The sequence below is a fragment of the Acyrthosiphon pisum genome, chromosome A2 (assembly GCF_005508785.2).
Source record: "Acyrthosiphon pisum isolate AL4f chromosome A2, pea_aphid_22Mar2018_4r6ur, whole genome shotgun sequence".
NCBI classification, from domain to species: domain Eukaryota; kingdom Metazoa; phylum Arthropoda; class Insecta; order Hemiptera; family Aphididae; genus Acyrthosiphon; species Acyrthosiphon pisum.
Genome location: NC_042495.1, coordinates 4,575,463 through 4,598,489, shown reverse-complemented (window position 1 = coordinate 4,598,489; position 23,027 = coordinate 4,575,463). Strand labels below are relative to the sequence as shown.

General features: G+C 32.0%; 1 protein-coding gene across 1 annotated transcript in view; it reads right to left on the bottom strand.

Annotated features, from left to right (window-relative positions):
* Nucleotides 1-9,397, bottom strand: part of LOC100162798 (high affinity cationic amino acid transporter 1) — a 15,832-nt gene extending 6,435 nt beyond the window's left edge. Inside the window, exons 1-3 of the mRNA XM_001951928.5 lie at nt 8,802-9,397; nt 3,814-3,942; nt 2,881-3,036 (exon numbers count right to left, since the gene is read on the bottom strand). Coding sequence (XP_001951963.1) covers nt 2,881-3,036; nt 3,814-3,942; nt 8,802-9,027 — 511 coding nt within the window. The 5' untranslated portion in view covers nt 9,028-9,397. The remainder of the gene's footprint in view (nt 1-2,880; nt 3,037-3,813; nt 3,943-8,801) is intronic.
* Between the last annotated feature and the right edge of the window lie 13,630 nt (nt 9,398-23,027).

Sequence of the window (23,027 nt, the reverse complement as noted above, 5' to 3'; positions counted from 1 at the left end):
ACTCTATAGAAACTAGCGACGAAGACGGAGACAACACATGCGGGTACGACGTCCTCTTAATAATCTAAACTATTTGTTTGATCACGTCTAACTATGTGTATCTCGTATAGAGCTTTCCTATATATTATATTACGTAGCCATGTAGGTACTATTTAGACAATGCATTATAAGTTAAGACGTATAAGTCTCAAGTTTCTATTGTGTATGTTGTATTATTACGAATATCCCAATAACCATTCATAGATTATCTTTGAAAAATTTAAATTTAAATTTCTTGTAATACTTATTGTTATATATATTTACATAATTACATTGTAGGCATCTAGATCAAACATAGATAGGCACTATACATTTCTATATTTAGAATAATATTATACACTTTACCTGCAATTGGAAGCGATGAGGTTTTTTTATCGATTGGATGTAAATTCTGATGTCATAATGGTAAAAGACTATAATAGGTTGTTAGTTTTTATTAACAATTTATTAATCAAATGCATTATATACAGCTGAGTGCTAACATTATCTAAATATTGTTTGCTATATTTTATATAGGTATCTAAAGCTTAAAAACATCAAAATATGTATACACATAAAACTATTTGACTATTTTTTATGAGTCTTATTATTTTATTAATGATTTAAAAATTGAAAATTAAAAAAAAAATCATTCTTTAAAAAATTCTGTTTATATTCACTCTGCAGCTTTAAGTTGCACGGGGCTTGAATTCGAGAGTGAACCGCGCCACGCCACCTTTGTTCGTATCTCATGACTGAAAATCAAACATTGTTTGATTCGATCACGCTTAGGTCGTGGGGCCGAAAGCGTGGTTCACTCTCGTGATTCACTCGTGATTCACGTCTCGTGTAAAGCTTTAAAATTGTACTAGCTATTACTTATTAATAATACTAAATACTCTTATGTTGTTATTGTTCCGTGTTCAAGACGTATAGTATATAAGTTCAACCAGGGACGGATTGGGCCATAGGGAAATTGGGAAATTCCCGATGGGCCGCCTACTAAATAACAAATAGAAGGTTAAGACGTAAATATAATTTATTAATTGATACATATTATTATTTGAAATTTATATTATTTATATTTAAATATGAATTGTCATTCAAAACCTCGATATCAGCACTTGGCAGTTCAGCACAATTTTGATTATTTTAAAATTCAATTACTAAGCACTTTAACTAGGAATAATTTCATAAAATATTTTATATTACAATAGTAATAGTTGCGAATTATAAAATAAAATGGAAACGGATGGATCAGGCTGTACTAAAAAACGAAAAGGAGGAACTGAAAAAATTTGAGACAAAAATAAAAAAATACTACTTTTAGAAGCAAAGGTTTATTTTAGACCTATAATAAGATTTATTTTTAGAGTTATGATAGCAATACGCGAATATTTGCTTGTATTTGTTTTAATCTGACTAAATTCACTCAAAATAAATAATTTAGTACAAGGGTTTATCACACCCACGCATCATATGTGTTACTTTTAAATGGTATCAAATACGATTGAATAATGGTATTTATTACAAATGTATTGTATTAATACAAATGTATTGTAATTGTATTTTCGTTATATTTTTATATCGATACAATAAAACTGATAATATAAAATATAAAATTACTAACATTTTACTATGTAACATTTATATGTGGGTAATACTATTGTTATTCCATTATTATTGTTTTTATTATTACATTTTATTGTTAAAGGTTGATTTTATAATAACACTGATTACAGTAGACTATACCCTTTAAAATACTAAAAAAATTACTATCTTCAGTATGGTACACTTGCCGATTGCCCCCAATCTCCCAACAAATAGTGGGCCGGTGAAAAAGTATTTTCCCGGGCTGGTCCGAAATTCCAATCCGTCCCTGAGTTCAACCGTAAAATATCAAACATTACTGAATGCAGAATACAGAGCATAGAGAAATGTAAGTACCTATAATTAACGTATATAATAAATTATAGAATGGGTACAACAATATGTTAGTATAGTTTATACTTTATACAAATATTGTGTGTAATTGATATATTATATTATTACACTAATATTTGTGGAAAAGACAATAATGAGTCTTTGTTTTTACCAAAAATTGTGCTTTTAATTGCACATAATAAAATATGATAATTAATATTTCGTTATCGGTTTTTGATACCTACAGCGTGTGAAATATTGGAATTTACACTATAATACGCACATCTCATTTATGAGCGTTAAAGGCGTAATAAAATTATCATGCTATTAAAATAACAATAATTATGCTCCTATATAACAACCTTTTTTATGCTATCATTTTTTTTTATTTATTTCGTGTATTCCCATCCAACCTTTATACCTACTTATACTAATTATTTTTATTACTTTTTTTATTATATACATACATATATAATACAAATTAAGGCAGAGCCGCTCATTGAGAAGCCATGATATAAAATCACGTTCATTCAATTCGATAAGATTATTTTTATAACTGCGTTCGAATATGTGATTGTGATCACGTCTGTAATTATGACGTATTGATGTAAATAGCCTAATGATTGAAGTCGATATAATTTTATTTTACAGTATTGGTACCTATTTATAACTTCCAACAACTTATTTGCAATAAACTATAATTAGGTAATATCAAAGAAAAAATAATAAAATTATATCAAATACCTATTTGAATAAATAGTTTAAAAAGGTATATCTACTAAACGAACTTTCATTATCGTAACTTTTTTTTTAATACATTTTTTGTTCTTAACTCTTAAAAGACTCATTAATTGTAGAAACGTAGTTTCAAATCTTATCATCTTATAAGATATAATTATCGACCTAGGTATACATTATATTATAGTAAGTTGTTATTACCAGAGAACAGAAGAACAATGAACATGGCGAAAAAGTCAAAATACTCGGATAAGTATGGTAATTCGATCTCATAAAGCCCTCTGAAAGCTGTTTCCATAGTTTTGTTGGTTAACGCATCGATGTAAAGACTCATTCCTCTGGCTATGCTAGCGCCACCTGGAAAAAAAACCATTAATACATTTTGTAACATTTTAAATTCATATTCATGATCACAATAGAAAATATTAATAAGTCGCACATACACTTCAAAACTATTGTTTTATCTATTATATTAAATACAATTTCTAGTCGGTTCGTGTTTTTTATAAAATAGCCAAATAGATGCGATTTAATAAGTAGGTACTTTGAACGATGGACCCAATACAATAGCGATGTTATCCTTAAAAATTGTCTCTTGAACTCAATGAAGTTCGCCAATTAAGAATTATTATAATATATTTTATTATTTATATTATTATATTATTTTGTGTTAATCAAGGGTAGGTAGTTGAAAAGACTTTAGTTGAAGTTTACCCTTAGGCCTTCAATAATTGGCATAAGTTAAACATGAAGAATAGTTGTAACTTGTAAGTTAGGTACCATTTTATTTAAGCAATTTTGGTTGAGGTCGATTTAAAAAGTAACATAATACATTATAAATTATAATATAGTTGAATAAGTAAAATTAAAAGCTTAAAACTATTGAAACACATTTTTGTATGTGGTTATTGCATATAACATAATATAACAAATTTCCAATTTATTATATTATTGAAATTATAATTAGTAATACGGTACTAATACCTATATCTCGTATATACCTATAAGTTTTATAACACTTTTTGAATGAAATTGTCTTGTTTAAAAATTACTTATATTGTATTATAAGGTTGCCTTTTAACTGAAAATTATTATTGTTAGGTATATATTTTATAAGATCTATATTAATAATACCTATTGTGTATTCTAGTAGTAGATTCCATCCGACTATGAATGCTGCTAATTCGCCAACAGCGATATAAGCATACGAGTAAGCTGATCCTGCCCTGGGGACTCGACTGCTAAGTTCGGCGTAACATAGTCCTGGAAAAATATTAATGTTAACACAAATCGTGTATACAATCGTATTTGTATTTAAATGATAAAAATTATTGTTTTTATTAAATTATTGTTGTATACTTGTATAGATGTATAATTTAAAAAAAGTGTATACTATTCTTACCAATAAATCATACAATTTTCAATATAGATATTTCATGAAAATATAAATGTATAATATAATTTTATTGTTGATATGTATATAATATATTCAGTATAATATTCAATACTAGCTGCCCGACCTTCCTCCGGAAGAAATTATTTTTTTATAATTTAATTAAAAAACATATGACTATTTTTTGGCTACATAAATAGTTATAATATAATAACTTATTGAAGTTATTGTTATTATTCATTTCTGAAAATTATATGTCCAACATTTTGAATTCAACCACTGGAGTGGTAAATTTTATTCTTTTTATTATAGAATAGAGATAAGGTAGAAAAAAATGTAAGAATAAATTATTTGTTCAATGAATAATATATATTTAAAATGGAAAAATGCAAGTGCAAACAAATAAATAAATAATTAATAATGTTAATAATAATAATAACAATAATAAATAAGCAAACAAACCGGTTTCCTTCGTCTCCAAAATCAAGTTAGATTCTTATATATATTATTATTATATAGATAGATAATGTATAATATAATTTTATTGTTGGCATGTATGTACCTAATATAATATTCAATATAATATTCAATGTAATATATTATATAATTTTATCTATTCTTTATTATTTTTATTAATATATAATATATAAATACATTATTGTGCGTTTGTTAGTGCTCGCTAATCTTCGGAACCACTTATCCAATCGGCACATATTTTTCACATATATTCCTTGAGACTCGATGAGTGTTTATAGCTTCGTTTTTCAACCTATATGTTGTTAGAGGGTAATACTTACAAGAATTTAGTTCTGGATCACGAAAATCGTATATTTGTTTTGTTTATATATAGAGTCTTTGGTTACAGAAATAAAATTGACTTTTATATTATCTATCTCAATGTACGTGTAACTTATAATATATTCAAAATTACTCGACTGATTTACTCTTAAATTTCAGAGACTTTTCTTAAAAATAACAGGAAAGTTTAGAGAATGGTTTGAACTACGTTCGAAAATATAACAAGTGTTACATCCAATCTGCGACAGGTGGTTGCCCATCTTTGTTGAATAAAGTTGATAAAGGGAGGAACACCGATGCCGATTTGACCGTGAACTGAGATACACTACCTATTTAAGTATTTAATCTTTTCAATTTAAGAAACGTAGACCTCAAAACGGTCGTGACTCCATAAAGATTTCCTATTTCAACTCAATTTTAAAACTGACTAGGCGTATCTGTACCTATACTTGTTGACAATCAGTATATTGATTATAGTAAACGGGACTATAGTCTATAATTGAAAACATTAAATTCTCTGAACAATAAATATTAGGTACATGCGTATGTAACATTTCGATTAAAAACATTTAATGGCATATTATGTTATTGATGACTTATAAATATCGACAATTATTAACCTTTTAGCTATTTTAGTTATATATAATTATATATATATTTATTAATTATAGTGTATTAATTATAATTGATAAAATAATGATTGGTTATAATAAATAATAATTGATAAAAAAAACCCCAATAAGCATCATTATATAGTCCTGCTAATTGTTTTTTGTATCTAGTGTAACTCTAGTTGTATATTACGAATTAGAGTGGGGGAACTCAGTTGCATTAACCAAAAAAAATGTTGAATGATTGTAGCTAGGTACTTCAATACTTGTGCACGAGAAATTGGTATAATTATTTTGAAAATATGCTAAACATGCAAATTAAAATAAAATTTTAAAATATTAATGAATAATTATAAAATAATATTAATTAAAACAAAACTTTATTCAAACTACAACTATAATAAGCAAATATCATAATATATTGTATAGTTGTAAATCTATTACTGTTAAATTACTTAAGAAGTACAATCATGTATTCTCAAATCCTCAAATATGCAAATAAGTAGTAGTGATGTAAAACACATTTTTATCGAATTTGATTCCTTCTTCTAAGTAGGAAAAAAACAACACGAAACACATCAAATTTAGAACTTATATCTTAAATATGTATTAATGGCGTATTTAAATATGTGTTCTATCCTAATATATTATTTTATTCCTGTATATTATCATTATATTTATTTAACTATATATTAGCAGATCAGCTATTGTTCTGAAACTATTATCAAGTGTTTTGATTCGAGATGGACTTCAGTTTTTACAATAGCAAATATTGTGATTTGCCGTTTATAGGTCAATACTCAATAATACATAATATAATATACAAACTGATATGTACTGATATGTACCTATGTACCTTATTATTTGTATCTACGAGATTATTATAATTTCAAACTGCCCCGTCGTAAGTATCTACATTAAAATGGGATGGGCTATTTATCGAATTTGTGTTATAAAGTTTGTTGACAAAATATTTATAATATACGTTATGGCTGATAATATTATCTATAAATTAATTTAATGGCTGTATAAGTATAATATACTAAATATACCTAAAAATTATTTGATTTCATGTAAACGTATTATAGAATTTAGATACATCTCATTTTATATTTATGATAATATAATAGCTAGTGATAAAGATATTTTACAATACGCTTAATTAGTTTGTACATGTATACCTAAATATACATATGTACACAGTTATGTACTATATACAACTATTAACTCGTTGTTTATTTAATTTTTATGTAAATAACCTAATTTGTATTTAGATAATAAATTATAATATAATAATAAAACAAGCTAATATGATTTATTATATTATTATACTAAGTCGTCTCTTTAACTTGCATTATATTATTTTGTTATAATATGTTAAGACTATATTCATGTATTTTATGTATGTGTTTGAAATGAAAAAAAAATCGTCATGTATCCATCTATCTACCCGTATTTATATTTTAATTTTTAATTATTATATAATATATATTATGGGGTTTGCCGGGCCTGGTGGGGCGTGGTAATACTTGCTGCAGTCAAGTATATCGTCCTGCGTTGCAGGCTCCCTGATGGGTGACACTCTGGTTATTAGCGACAATATCCTTGCCTCATATAAGAAACACGCGTTCCAACCGTGTAAACCGTAACCCTTCCACAAAAGTCCAATGGCCTATGTTGTCGAGGGTAAAACTTTTTTTTTATTACTAATGATAAATTCAAGCATGAATGGTCAAATGGCACACTATTAGTAATAAAATTATAAAAAGATTATATACCTATTCGTTTTCAATAAATACGTAATTTGGTGTATAGGATTATTAGTTTATATATAAAGTTTGTTGATCTGATTATAATTATAGAAGTGACGAAATCATTAAAAACGTACAGGATTTGCACTATTTCATAGAGATTGGCGTGGTGTACATGTATTTTGATTTTTAGTCGATGTTATACCTAATTAGTTATTAAAATATTATTATGTATAGGTTAAAAATTTAAAATTCAAGAGAACGTAGGGGCGTCTTATTATTTAAATTCTGTTAAAACTTTGTAGTAAAATTATTAATCTTAATCAAAATATTAGATTTTAAAAATTTGATAGGTTAAATTAAATTAGGTTCATATTTCTTTATCCTTGGGGACCGTCATGTATAATTTTGTTATTGTTTTACGTATCTTAACGAGCTATGTGTATTTTAATTCAAAACTAAAACCAAAAGGCTACAATCTCGACGCTCGAGCGTAAATAGTTATGAGTTATGACATATTAGTAGTTACAATTTAAACCGATTAAATATTATAAAAATATATTGCATCAAGTTTATCACATTTATACATGCATGATTATTTAATACAAAAAAAATATATAATAATATAAGTACCTATACGTTTTTAGATATTTAGATATATTTTTAGAGCATTTCATTCAATCTTAAGTTTATTTGAAAATAAAATACAATAGGTACCTAATTTAGTATTTTAGTATTTACTTACATTATTGTATGCACCTATATACGACTAACCTAATAAATAATAAACACCTTTAAATTAGTTATTTAACAGTAAAAGTTATTTAAAATGTGTCTGACAACATCTTCATACACATAAAACTGGATACCAAATGTAAAAATGTTACAACTATTGCTAGAGAAGTAAAATATGTCCAAATAATTAACTTTGGGAAATAAACGTTAACATTTACTGCACTTCATTAGTATTATTCAAGGGTGATATACAATTATTAACAAATAACAACATTACTTTAACCTATGTTATTAATATACCTATAAGCTATAGTAAGTATTAACTTAAGATATAAAATTAATTTTTCTAATTTTTCAGCAAGTAAAATTACTTTAAACATCAAAATTTGACTTCATTCTGTTTCTGTTCCGTGTGGCGTATTTAGATTTTAAAGCCTTGAACACACAATATAAAGTTATGAGATGTAGATTACTAATTTACTAATTTACTAAGAAATTTCTGACCGAGTGTTTAAATTAATCTTGGTGTTGAAAAAATATATTCCCTATGAAAAATGTTTGAGTGATGAACTTTGAACTGGAATAATATATTGAAAAAAACACATAATTTATTGAATATTTATATAATACAAATTCATCATTCAACGTCAGTAAAGGTAGGTACGTCAATCAACACTTCAGCATTCGATGATGTAAATCGTAAACCTATTGAAGTAACTAACATAGACTAGTGAAACTGAAGTAAAAATGTCAAATTTTAACTATATACATTGGCTGAAAATTGTCATTCTCGTTTGCTGTCTGTATACGTTGTGGTTTATTTGTTGTACTAACCGGCAAACACGGAGGCAACGGCGGCGATGAAAAACGACACGACAACGGCAGGACCGGCCACGTACTTTGATAGGGCACCGGGTAAAACGTACACCCCCACGCCAATTGTGCTGCCCACGCCCAAAGCCGTCAAGTCGGTGGTTGTCAGTACCCTGTCCAACATGGACGACTCACGCACTACGCCCGCCATCGTCTTCTTCCGGTTCAACTTTTTGCCGACCGCCATCGTAGGTGTATTAGATAAAAGTGTCCGCAGAGTCGCGTGGCTGCCGCTGTGGGACCGCCACCTACGCGCTCTGCTCGCTCGCACGCTCTGAAGTCGTATCCGTGGAAGACCGGAAGCACAGAACCGAAATTTTTAATCGAAATTCGTCAATAATACTATGTTGTAAATATATACAATGTGTATAATATTGTGTGTGCAATGTGGCCGAATGATAGATTATATCGGCTCGGCGGGTGATCGATAATATGTGTATTCGATTTATTTATTAATTATTTTCGTCGTATACGACTGGAGAGCGAACGAGCGATCGGTTGGGCGGACGAAAATTCGACGTCGTGGCGGGACGCGTCCACAGTACAAACTGCGCGTGTTTTCATCACACGTGACGAGCTGCAGCTATAGGTACTTATACTTACGATGTCTTATCATAGCGGAGAAGGAGGAGGCGGCGTAGATAATAACAGCACGATATATTATAAATAGTATAATATATGTATATAATATATTATAATAAATTATTATTATGCTATTTTAATACGTACACACTATTTACGGTGTGATCTTGACGTCAATACATGTTGGCGATAAGATAATATTTATGAAGCGTGCATGTAGCACTCGGTGTATACACGCGATGATTATTATAGGAATGCGGTACTGAGGCTGATTGACAGACCGTTGTGTGGTGGAGGTCGCGTGTTCGAAATTCGAATAGATTATACTGCGCTGCCTTAAAAGTTTTTCGGCGGGAGTACCTACTTGAATCTTATCATACGCAAAAAAACGTTATAATTTGTGAATGTACTTACTGAAAAGTTGATCTTAAACCATTTAAAATGTTTTATATTTTTATTTAAAACTAGTTAAATGATTTTGAAAACTGTAGGTAATTATCGCTAAACGTATAATCATTGAATATTGATTATATATATTTATCATGTATAATCAATGTTATAACCTAATAATTATCAAACGAAAATATCTCTCGATTTGAAAAACCATCAAGAAGGTAAAAACTAATGCATTAGGTATTATTAAAACGACGTTCATGCGAACCTGTGACTAGACGTAGTGAAAAGGTAAGTTAGACAGTACCTACCTATTATATTAATATTTAAATTTTAAACTTATTATACACAATATACAACGAACTATAATATATTTTTAAACACAATTTAAAAATGAATAATTACCGTAGTAGTAAAAAAACATTTAGATATAATATATTAATTGTCAATTACTCCAAAATTGAAATATTCATATATTATTTATTCAGGTCAAAGCTGAAAGTACATTAAATGCAGTTAAATAATTTTTTATTACTTTTAAATTAATTACTATTTATAATATATCTACTTTACATAATTACATCAAACAATTGTTAATAAATAATAAAACATAGGTAAATAAAAAATTTGCATAATTTATACAATGCAACTTATGTTTTTCGAGGCATTTTTTTCATAAAATAACCACTAACATAAGTTAATGCTTTTGTTTCTGGAATATATTCTATAATCAATAGTAAGAATTTTGATGGGATTAAATTTAAAAATATTTTATCTTGCAGCAGGTATGGTTTGATTGGGGTTACCAATATCTTTAAACGATGGCACACGTATAATGACTAAAATATTAAATGAAACATTTTTTTGAATTTCTAAATGAGCTAAATAGGAATAGAAGTCAAGTTACGAAGTTAGCATTGTTATCGCATTAAAGGTGGACCTTACGACATTTTGAGTTGGATATTATTTATATATTATAAATATTTCGATTTTGAAACTATTCACAAATTGTATTCAGAGTTATTATTGAAAAAAGTTTCTATAGATGTTTTTTTTAATCTACTTAGTCATATTTCTTTTTAAATTATGTCAAAAAAAATATATTAAGGTTCAATGTATCCATTTTGTATAAAATGGACATTTATAATACTAATATAATACTGTCTATTATGATTTATGACGAAAAAATTTAATTCTCCACTTTCGTTGATTAACAGTGGTGTTGTAAATGGTGAAAAAATAAGAATAACCCAATATAAAAGATACCAGAAAAATTTATTTATTTATTTTATTTAAAATGAGTATATTATGTTAATAGTAATATGTATGATTACTATGCTGTTTACCAGATAATCGAAATAAATTGAAAGACAATTATGTAATATTGTAATATTGTATACTTACTGTGTTTTAAATAAAAAAAAATGTATTTAAGTATTTAAAATTAAATATTAATAATATTTATAATCAAATTATTATGTATTTTTAAAAAAAGTATTGAATATTTGTTTACCTGTAAGGCTGTAAATGTGTATACATGTATATATTATATAGGTTATAACTTATAATATTGATAGGAATAAACGGGTGAAGTTGTATGTAAAAATACATTTACATTAAAATCTACTATTTGTTATCTGACGATTATTTTGGGTGATATTAGATGTATAAGTACTAAGTTTCGACCATATAAGCTAAAATGTATAAACTGCATACGTTGTATCATTGGTAAAACGTTCAGCCGCTACTTCAAATGCATTGTTCATCGAGTTAATTACGCCTGCAGGATCATAAGCAGGATTTATCGATATTGCAGATCTGAATATTTCGTATCTTCCTCTATTTGAATAAACAAAAATGCCACAGCTCAGAAGGTGGATAAGATAATATGATTAAAATACACATAAATGTTATAATATAATATAATATAATATAAATTCATCAATATTGAATATAATATATATATGTTATATTTTCAAATTATGTAATTCACGTCATAATATGGAATTAAAACGTGTTTTGAACGTTTCAAACGAAATCAATATGTTTTTTTTGTGATATTATAAATGTATTTTAAACAAAACGTCTTAAACATAACAACCCTAAAAAAAAACGTCTTTAACTCTAAAAATGATGGCAGATACGTGAAATGTTCACTGAATGTTTATATTAGCATTTTCTATATACCCGGGCACTTATACAGGGGATGTTTTGGGAGTTCAACCCCCCGAATTATATACCATACACCTTATAATTTTTAAAAAATTTTGATTCATGTTGATTTTGATTTCATTTATTATATAGGCATATGACATTTTCAATTATTCGGTCTGATGATTCTGTAACGATTTTTTTTTTTTTTTAGGTTATGTTGAATTTTAATATTGGAATTGACGATTGTTATTTAGAACTTGCAAATCACAAGTTCTTATAATATAATCACAGTATAGAATTTTAAGACTTCGAGTATTAGAATATATATATTTTTTTAAGTCTGTTGGCATTAAATTGAAGAACTTGGGACCTAAGTAATCCACGAATTTTTTGTCCAAATGATTTCCTATAGAGTAATTTATTTTTGTATCATATGCTCTGCTTTATCTAATATTAGTTATATTATCTTAATATTTTACCCATAATCAAAACGTTATCAGACGTCACCCATAAACTCGAAGACCAACGCATTTCTACTTCTATAAAACGTGTACACATACTCAATACACACCAAGCCACATACAATATTATAATATACCTAAAAATGCACAAATACCCGTGAATACGTAAATAACTTTAAAATACGTGAACACGGATATTAAATTAACGTATATTAAGTATACGTGAATATAGATTTTTTGTTCACGTGTACACGGACTTCGTGTTCACGTACGTATTAATTCACGTTTCCAATCGAGGCTTCTAATATGGATACTTTAATACCTATATAAAAATCTTAAATTTACTTTTTGTACTATAATATATAATTTATATATCTTTAATAATTTCGTTGAATACAGACTACAGTCCACTTAACTGTATGCTGATCTCTTGTAACAATATTCCAAATTTTGATTTTTTTTTATGATATTGATTATAAATCTAAAACCAAGATACACCTTTATAGCGCTATGTTTGATATTATTTTCATTTTTTTTACCGGCAAAATCAGAATTATACAGCTAAAAATGGATGTTGGTTTAGATATCCGAAATTTATAGAATATAGACCATCAACAAGTATTTGACTGTATTCAATTAATAAAGGAATAATAGATTCCTTAAACATGTAGGGACGGAGGGGGCTTATAGCTTATTTTTTCAACCTCTATAAGTACCTAAAGGGTAGCTCATGAAAAAAGAATTTTGTTTTTGTTTGTGTAATGGTTGCAATTAGTTACATATTATAAATTTATATCACTACCATAATTAGTAGATATATGGCATATACATTTTTTTTACAAATATATGAAAAAAACAAATCTCTGGCACGAACAACGGTGGATCCGGATCCATATGGGTCAGCTAGTACAGCATAGTAATGAATGCAACATTTTTTGATAACAAACTAATCGAAAAATAAATTACTTATAGTCATATAAATAAATTAAAAAAGGTTTGCGATTGAGTTGGAGGGTGTTGAATTTGAATAGAATAGGTACGAAAAACGATTCTGAGTGAAGACGGTCTGTCAGTCTGTATTATAAAAAGAATAACAAAAATGTATTAAGATATTATTGTCACTATTTAAGTAATTTCTTTACTATTAGTGATAGTATATAATATATATATATTAGGTTGAATTACTATTTTTTAAAAACATTTCATTTGAAAATGTTGTTGAGTATATAAAGTATAATAATGTACTTTAAAAGTTTCAAGCAACCACAAATTTTTTTTTTAAATTGCAACATAATCATGGGCGTAAATATTATATTATATTGTTACCCCTATATTATATTATTACCAAATTATAGTATACCTGATTAATATGACATATTAGTTTTTATTTATAAAATTCTTTGTAAATATATTTTTTTTTTAAATAATATTTTCTATATTCTACGAACTTATTACTTATATAAATAATATTTGGATAATATGAAAATATAAAATTAACTTAATTGTGAATATTAAAAATAATTTAAGTTGATTTTAAGTTAATATAGATAAAAATGAGTTAAGTTAAAGTTAAATTAATTAAAACAGCGAACTAGTAAGTTAAGTTAAGAAGTTAAAAATAGCTTAAATTTTAACTTTTTAACGAGTTAATGCCCAGCTTTGAAAATTTCTCATGACTTTAAATAGGTTAAAAAGAGTAAAAATATTTTGAAAATGGTATGGTGTTCCATATAAAAATCATTTTATGAAGATTTATCAAATATCATTAAATACAAATTGAGCACATTGATAATGGACTGTATAATGGATGATCCATTACATTAAACAACTCAATGATACAAAATACTCAACGTACACTCGAAACCTACAATTATATATACAGAAAAGCAAGTTCAGCGTTTTTTTAGTTTCTTCCTAACTAAAATTAATAATGTATAGATCGAATCTCACTGCAAATTAATTTTTATTAGAATTATTATAGGGTAATTACGAGTAATCGAATTCATTTTTATCTTTTAAATCAATTCATTTTTAGAATCCAATAATCCAAAATAATAATTATATATTATAATAACATAATATAGGTAATTAAATATATGTACGTACCTATTTCCAACAGCCAACCATACACATTTTTTTAATAGTGTCAATCTTTAAAAAATATAGTTATCTTAGTTATAACTTATTACCATAACATTATAATATAACTATAAAAATAGGTGTCAGGCACCTCATACTGATTTCTAATAGTAAGTACCTACATAATAATTAATATGTTTGACGTATAATATTATATTCAATATAATTATTTTACCTACCTATTTGTTTAAAAAGTTTAAATTTATTGATGATTACGTAAAAGTAACTATATTGTATATTAACGTGAGTACTAACCCGTGGGCCGTGAGTATCGATTTCATTGGTTTGTATGTTCCCTATGTATTCTTTTAAATTATAATATAAACGTCGATTTGGAGTGGAAATCAAAAACCTTATATTTTTCTTCAGCATCACATTTCTTCCAATAAAAATATGATGTTTCTGAGGCAAGTGTTGGCTCCACTTCAGTTAACAAACAGTTGGCTTCAAGGTTCTTCAAATATCTTTCAGCAATCTAAAACATTATAGGTACACATTTAAAAGTTTTGAATTGTAAAATATTGTTTTAAATATTTTTTACATATCAATACCATTTTAAAATCAATATAAACACAACTCAATATTCTCAATATCGTGAACCATACGAATAAACATGCAGCTAGATCTATACATAAACACACATTACAACGTATTGTTCTTTTAGAATTTAATGTCTAGAATTTGAGTTTTATTTGAGAGTGGGGTACCTATTTAAATACAAGCCGCAATTGTACTTAGCGCTAGAGTCGTGGATTATTCAAAATAAAACTATTGATTATTATTTGTTATTAGTCTTACCTACACTGCAATAAATATTAAGTCAAAATATTACAGATATTTTTCTTATTTTTCTACATACAGAAATATATGCTATAAATTGCCAATAAGTTATCTGTAAAATATTTTGTAATACAAACATAGAACGTTTGATACGTTGATGCATTTTGTATTTATCAGTTTCTTGTTTTTCGGTCTGTACTCTGTATAAAAGTTATGAATAGGGAAATGTTGAACAATTTGAAAGTTTTACTCATATAATGTATTTATGGACAAGAATTTTTTTTAACAAAATGTACAATAATAATACTTATAAGTTATAACTAAAATGTTATTATAATTATGATGAATGTCTGAAATTTAAAAAAATATTTCTGGTTTTTAGCTGAGAATAAAAACCTCCGATTATATAGTAAATAGCCGTATACGCGCAGGCCGTGATTTAACTGCGGACTACGCATCTCTTCCGGAAACTTAAAATCTCAAGCAAATCGATGGTATTTATAATAGTATTGTATAATACAGACGCAATACTATAATAACGCGAGTTTATATTACGACGGTCGACGACGATACAATATAGTGTATATTAGCTGTAATTGTTCAACGGCGGCGACGATTAAGTCCGGATTAGGGGGTTCAAGGGCATGGGTTTTTTTTAGGGGCCTCTAATTGATTGCAATGTACTTTTTATAATATTGTAATTATTACTTATTATTTATTATTATACAGTGAAACTTCCATAAGACGAATTTCTATTTAACAAAAATTTCAGTTTAATGAAATAATTCTGACAACCAAACCAAATTTGAACCAAATTTATTCGATTCTATTTAACAAAATTCTCTATAGCACGAAATTTTTTTTATACTTCATAAGACTTCGTAAAATAAAAGTTTCACTGTATAATTGTGTATAAAATAAAATACCTACCTATAATCCTAATAATGTAAGAATAAAAATTTTCATTAAGAAAAAATTTATATTTTGAAAATAAAACACTTGATACCTATAAATTAAGACAATACCTACCTATATGATCAAATAATTATTTTTTTTCAGAAAAAGCTAGAAGAAAAATCTTATAATACTTATTATATTATGAGTTATATTTAAATAATTTTTTTTTCCATGTTTGAACCGACGGCGCCATCGTTTATTTGAAATCAACAAATATTTATACATATGTGAGGGGGGTAAGTCGGGCAGTCCCCCCTTTTAACATGACGTTAACAAATTTTTAACAAGTTGGGTTGTTGTTCGTTGTTTTCCGGAGCCGACCGGAGTCCGCCGCCCTTGTAGTCTCGTTCTGGTCCTTAGTCGGAAGTCCTCGACTTCCGGTATGGTCTAGATCCCTCCCATGGTGTCATGGTGGGGGATGAAGAACGGTGGTCGGTGACACCTCCGACGGTATCGCTGTTGTCAGTCGTGCAGCTGCTCCTCCCGTTCGTCCGCTTCTTTTGTGCTCGTGATTGTTTCCACCATCACCATGAACTCCCGTCTATTGGTCGAGACCTGTTCTAAGATCCTACACCGGGCTGTCGGTTCGTCGGGTAGGTCGTCGGGCCGAGGGCCGCACAGGATTTCCTGCACGTCCCCGGGATCTGGTGGGCGTCGGAGAATCCTGGACAGGACAGCTCGTTCTTCCTCCCACCTGGGACACGCGAAGAGCGTGTGCTCCGCCGTGTCGTCGGGGTTCATGCAGTAGGTGCAGTAACTTTCTACGGCACGGTTGAACCTCAGCATGTAACTGCGGAAACAGCCGTGCGCAGACAGAGCCTGGGTCAGCCGGTAGGTGAGGCTCATCATGGGCTTCGCCAGCCAACGTGCGATGTCAGGCAGCAGCCGGTGAGTCCATCTGCGTCCAACGGCGTCCGGACCGGCTGCTGACCGGTCCCATCTGGCTTGCCACGCTCTGATGCTGATGGCTCTCTTCTCCTTCTTCATGCCGCTTTTAGGCGTCGTGTCATCCTGGTCGTCGAGGCGCTGCCGCATCCTGGCCCTCTCGTTGGCTACGAGATCCGCTGGCACCATTGACGCGAGTAGTGACGACGCGTCGGCCGAGATGGTTTGGTAATCCCTCGTTGTGCGGATAGCGACGGTGCGCTGCGCCCTTGCCATCTCGTTCCGGTTTTTAGCCGTTTTTGTGCCTTGAGTGGCCCAGACTGCGGCCGCGTACAGCATATTACTGTTGGCCACCGCCACTGTTCCCAGGAGGGCTCTCTTGCTCTGCGAAGGTCCGCCGACGTTGGGAATCAGTCTCCCAATGGCGAGCGCTGACTCGGAGGCCTTGACCGACGCCTAGCGGACGTGTACCATGAACAGCAGTCGCGTGTCGAGCTCAACGCCGAGGTATCGCATGGACCGTTTCACAGGAACCACGTGGCCTTGGACAGAGAGCTCGGGGTCGTTGAACTTGTGCTTCCTGGTTAGTACGATTGCCTTTGTTTTGGCTGGAGCTAGTTGGAGGCCGTTGGCGTTCATCCAGTCGGCGACCGCCCCGAGAACCGGGTTCATCATCGTCGTGGCGGACTCGCCGTTCCGCGAGATGCCGAGAACGCACACGTCGTCCGCAAACGCCATTAGTTGGACGTCGTGGGGCATTTCCATCTCGAGGAGTTTGTCGTAGAACACGTTCCACAGGGCTGGTCCGAGGACCGAGCCCTGAGGAACGCCGCACGTGGTGCTTCGCTGGAGGGGTGTCTGGCCTACCAGTATGGAGCGATCTTGGAGATACGACCTGATGAGCCGTATCAGGTACGGGGGGACATTTTCCCCGCGGAGTACGGCGTCTATCCTTATCCATGGCGCGGTGTTGAAGGCGTTCCTGACATCCAAAGAGACTGCCACGCACAGGTCCCGGTGCTGAGCGGCTCCGAGGGCCGCGCCGTGGACCGTCTCCAGTAATCGCTCGATTGCGTTCTCTGTCGACCGGCCACGTCGAAAGCCGTACTGGTTTGGCGATCGGAGACCGGTGCTGTCAAGGTGTTCATTGAGCCTCGTCAGGATGAGCCGCTCCAGTAGCTTGCCTGATGAATCGAGCATACACAATGGCTTGTAACTGGAAGGTTCGGATGCCGGTTTTCCGGGATCTTTGTGCAGGAGAACGAGCCTGGACTCTTTCCATCGGGATGGGAAGGTGCTGTGGGCCAAGCAGCTGTTGAAAGTGTTGAGGAGCGTGTGTGGCCTGAGGAGGGTGACTTTTGCCAGAACCTCGTTCGGGATGCCGTCGGGTCCGGTAGCTTTGCCAGGTGGGAGTCTCGTGGAAGCCTCGCGCAGTTCGGCCACAGTGAATTCCGGTGTTGCCGGATCTTCGTCTGCCGGAGCTAGAGGTACGAGGGACCAGTCCGTTTTCGGTGGATTGGGGAACAGGTGATCCGCGATCTCCGCCTCCTTGCCTCTGGCTTCGATTCCCAGGCGGTGCTTGCCTATGCGTTTCGTCATCACTTTGTAAGGAAGTCCCCAAGGGTCAGAGTCGACGGCGGCGCAGAGGTCGGACCAACTCTTAGCCTCGGCTGTTCTTATTGCCATTCGGAGCTCTTACTTCGCGGAGAAGTTGTAACTGCTCGGGGGGTTCCTGTCTTCGAGCCGCCCTGTGGTAGCATCTGCGGGACCTGGTGTGCTCATCACGAAGCGTAGCCATGCCTTCGTTTCACCAATGGACCTGCTTCCTGCCTGAGGGAGGTGGGGCTCTGGGTGGCATGCAGGAGTCGCAAGCTGCAGAGATGTACATGACCATCTGGTCGGCAGATTCGTCCGCGGTTTCAGTGTCGTTGATTTGAGGAGTTGGGAAGGCGACCAGATGAGCGGCCAGTGCTTCTGTGTCCAGACGTGTAGTAGGACCATCCTCTAGGTGGCTCCGGCGGGTCGTGTGGTACAGGAGCCCGTTGTAGCTGGAATTGTATGTACCTATGGTCGTTCGCCGATTCGACCTCGTCCATGACTCTCCAGCCATCAAGGGAGAGAGGAAGTCGTGAACGGTGGAAAGTGACATCGATGATGGATTCCGCGTTTGACCTAGCGTACGTCGGAACATTGCCCTCGTTGCCAACGAGGAGGTCGAGACTCGCTGCGAGGTCTGCCAGTTGATCGCCTCTTGCATCGTTTCGATAAATAATTATGTTTTATGAAAATATAAATACAGTTATATACGCAATTTACTTTAATATATTTTATGGTTGTGTATATACATTTTTAAATGGTGAAAACAAAATCGCAAATGTTTCAAACATCTACGAAATAGCCATTAGCTGGTGTATAAAACTAAAAATCGTCGTTAATTTTGCGAAATCATTAAAACCTTGTTGATGAAAACAATAATAACAATGTCCAAACTTACTCATTGTCATGTTATATACGTCACCAAGCAACTCAACCTAGTCGTGATGTCCTGCACTGTATATAGGTACGAACAATTGTATATTTGTACAAATCAATTATTACGAATGCATATTAAACCGATTTCGAAGGATTTAGTGCTTCTTATGCAGTTAAATTATACCTATACAATTTACATAATATATACATTTTACCGTTGTCTATCAGACTTTATACAGGTCTTATATAATATAATATACCTTCGTAATTATTATGGTATTATTGGTATATTTTTTTGGTTGTTCGTAATACTTTACTTATAGCAGTTAGTCATCGCTCAAAAGAACATATTAATATAAAAAAAAAAAAAAGGTAAACCTAAAATCCATTTCCTCTGGTGATAGGATTATCAAATATGAAAAATAACATATTTAATATCACACGAAATTATTGAACTATATTCCAAGTTTTAGCTACAGATATTATAGATAAATGATATACCTACCTGATAATATAGGTTTGGAAAAACAGGTAAAGACAAAGAATTTTCAATATTGATGAACCAACTAAATTCAATTTGGTATCAGAAATAATGACAAGCAGAATCACGGTCCCCGCCCTTCATCCGAAGAATTCCAGACTAGACGGCGGCGACGCCAGAAGTGGTACGTGAAAGAGCACAATGTTTCCGAGGTAGTAAATCACCCTATACGTTTTCTGCAGGTAACTCGCGGAACGACGGAATCGTGGTTGATGGCGTCGCGAGCTCGTGGTCGTCGATACGCGAGACCGTCTGGCAATCGGCGATTGCGTGGCAGCGTCGGACGGCGGTGGTGCAGGAAGCTTGCGGCGATGCGACGACGATTGGAGCGTGTACGAAGACGTGACTCACAGCGACGGGGACTGCTAAGTACAATGGGTAAGCGATGGAACTATATTATGCTAGGAACATGGATGTCCAGCATCATAGAAACTGCTAATGTTTCAGGGTTTTCTTGCTAACGTTTTCTTCAGTGTCTGGCGGTGCATGACTCCTCAACGTGGAAAAGGAAGCATACGTGGCTGAGACAGATTGCCAGGACGAAAATCACGGAAAGTATCAGGGTCACGGCGCGTTGTGGTACGGTCCGCCTATTCTCTCCATTTTTCATCCAGCGGTAATCCCGCCGGTCGAGTCGCGCCTTCTGTCGCCGCCGATTCCTCAAGCACCAATATCTTCGCTCTCTCAGTGTTTTTGATCACGGTTGGCGTCGTTGTCACAACAGTCTCTTCAGGACTTGCACATCGTTGTCGCGCAATATAGTCGCTTTCACCGTCAACCGTCCTGTCGCGGTCGGGCCTCGCCCTCCGTCACCCGCGAGCAATCGACTGCATTCATCCACCCGTTGGACCAGCTGCGAGAACGTGTAGAGGTGACCGGTGGCCTTCATCACTTTGCAATCACGTACCATTCAACTACCCTTATTGTGCCTTGTCTGGTGTTATTTTTTATCAAATTTGAAAATCAAAAATTATTTTGTAGTTAAAAATGTATAAAGTGTTCAACTTTTATAGCTAACCAGCTGTAACCCGTGTACACCGCCCCCCTGGATAGTTGTTTGCAAATTGTGAGGCTGTTTCGTGGCTCCACAAATCCGGTCTATTTATCTTGCAACGTTTTTTTTTATATGAAGAGTAATTGAACTGTATACAAAGTAGTATAAAAGTATAAAACTCTTAAAAACTTATCTTAAATTTTCCGTTACCTGGAAAACAAATTCTGATTGTTTAACACCTTTTGGGTGTAATATGATGTGGAAGCAATATCTTTTTAAGTGTAAATTATATTATACTAGCTGTCCCACCCGGCGTTGCCCGGGCAAAAGTTACCTTAGGTGAAATACATTGGCAATTTAATATCGGCATAGTATATGTCGACTTTGTTGTAATTTATATAATGTATTTTTAATTATATTAATAAATTGGAATCATTACGCAGTCATGTTTGTGCATAAATTAGACCCCTGGGAAGAAGATGGCTAATTTAAAGAGTGTTAAATTTGGTTTTTTTATTCATCGCATTTTAATACGGTTAGGTCAGTTAAGAATTTTGTATTAATTGATTATATTAATCCAATTTAAGCGGAATTATGTAAAAATGACAAACTTGGTATAACTTTGATACTTTACAATTAAATCATACACTTATACGTACAAACAGCACGGGGTCCGCGATCTACCGCAGGTAGATTGCCTACCTGATAATAATAAGCTGCTGCGAATCAGAATTTTTAATCCGGGCAATGGAAAAGTTAAGATAAATTCTGAATACCATACACAGAATATTAAATAACAAATTGAACAAAGTTTGAGTCATATAGAGTTGGTATATTTAACGGGCAACGAAGTGCAACGGGATCAGCTATAGTATAGAAGATGATTGAAAATTTAAAACAAGATTCTAATAGGTTTTAATACCTATATCAGTATTTGGCAAGTTCCTTATAAAAAGGAATTCGTTCAGTTCCTCGTTTTTTTAAAAAAAAAAGGAATTCGTTTTGTTCCTTGTTCCTTAAAAAAAAAGAATTCGTTCCTTTGTCGTTCCTTTGAAAAATGAACGAGTTCCTTTTTTAGTTCGAAATAAAATAAAAATTCTTATTAATTATTGTTTTTTTTTTTCGTATTATGCATACTTCTTTAATTTTTATTTATAATATATAACTACAAGTAGGTACATATTTTATATGTTTATGCAATATATTATTATATATTTTGAGAATTTCTTCAAAATTAAATTAAAATTAAAACGTATGTCGATTGTCTTAAAATCGATACTCGATAACAATCACTAATTAGGAATATACATTATACACATTAAAAAAATATATCTTAATTTCAATTTTTACAAACCTACTTATCTGTGTAAATTATTGGAACTAGAAAGGAACGAACAATTTTTTTATTTTTTCTTAAAAAAAAGAACTAGTTCATTTTCTCGTTCTTTTTTTATAAAAAAGAATTCGTTCATCATGCCGTTCTATAAACAGTAATTCGTTCCAGGAATCCGTTCCTTTTGGAACTCGTTCCTTCCAAACACTGACCTATATAAACTACTTAATTCACAATAATATCATAAAATATATTTAGTAATATCATAGGCGACTGGCCGTCTTCGCTCAGAATCATTTTTCTTATTTCAAATTTTACACCATCCATTACAGTGAACCACTTGCAACCTAGCTACTGTACAGCAGAGTGACACTCACTTGCTCACCTTTCAAAATAATATATTTTGAAATTAAATATTAAAAAAAATTAGGAATCAATAAAAAAAAAGGTAGGGTAAGTGGATTTCGCTCTGCTGTACAGTAGTTACAAGTGGGTC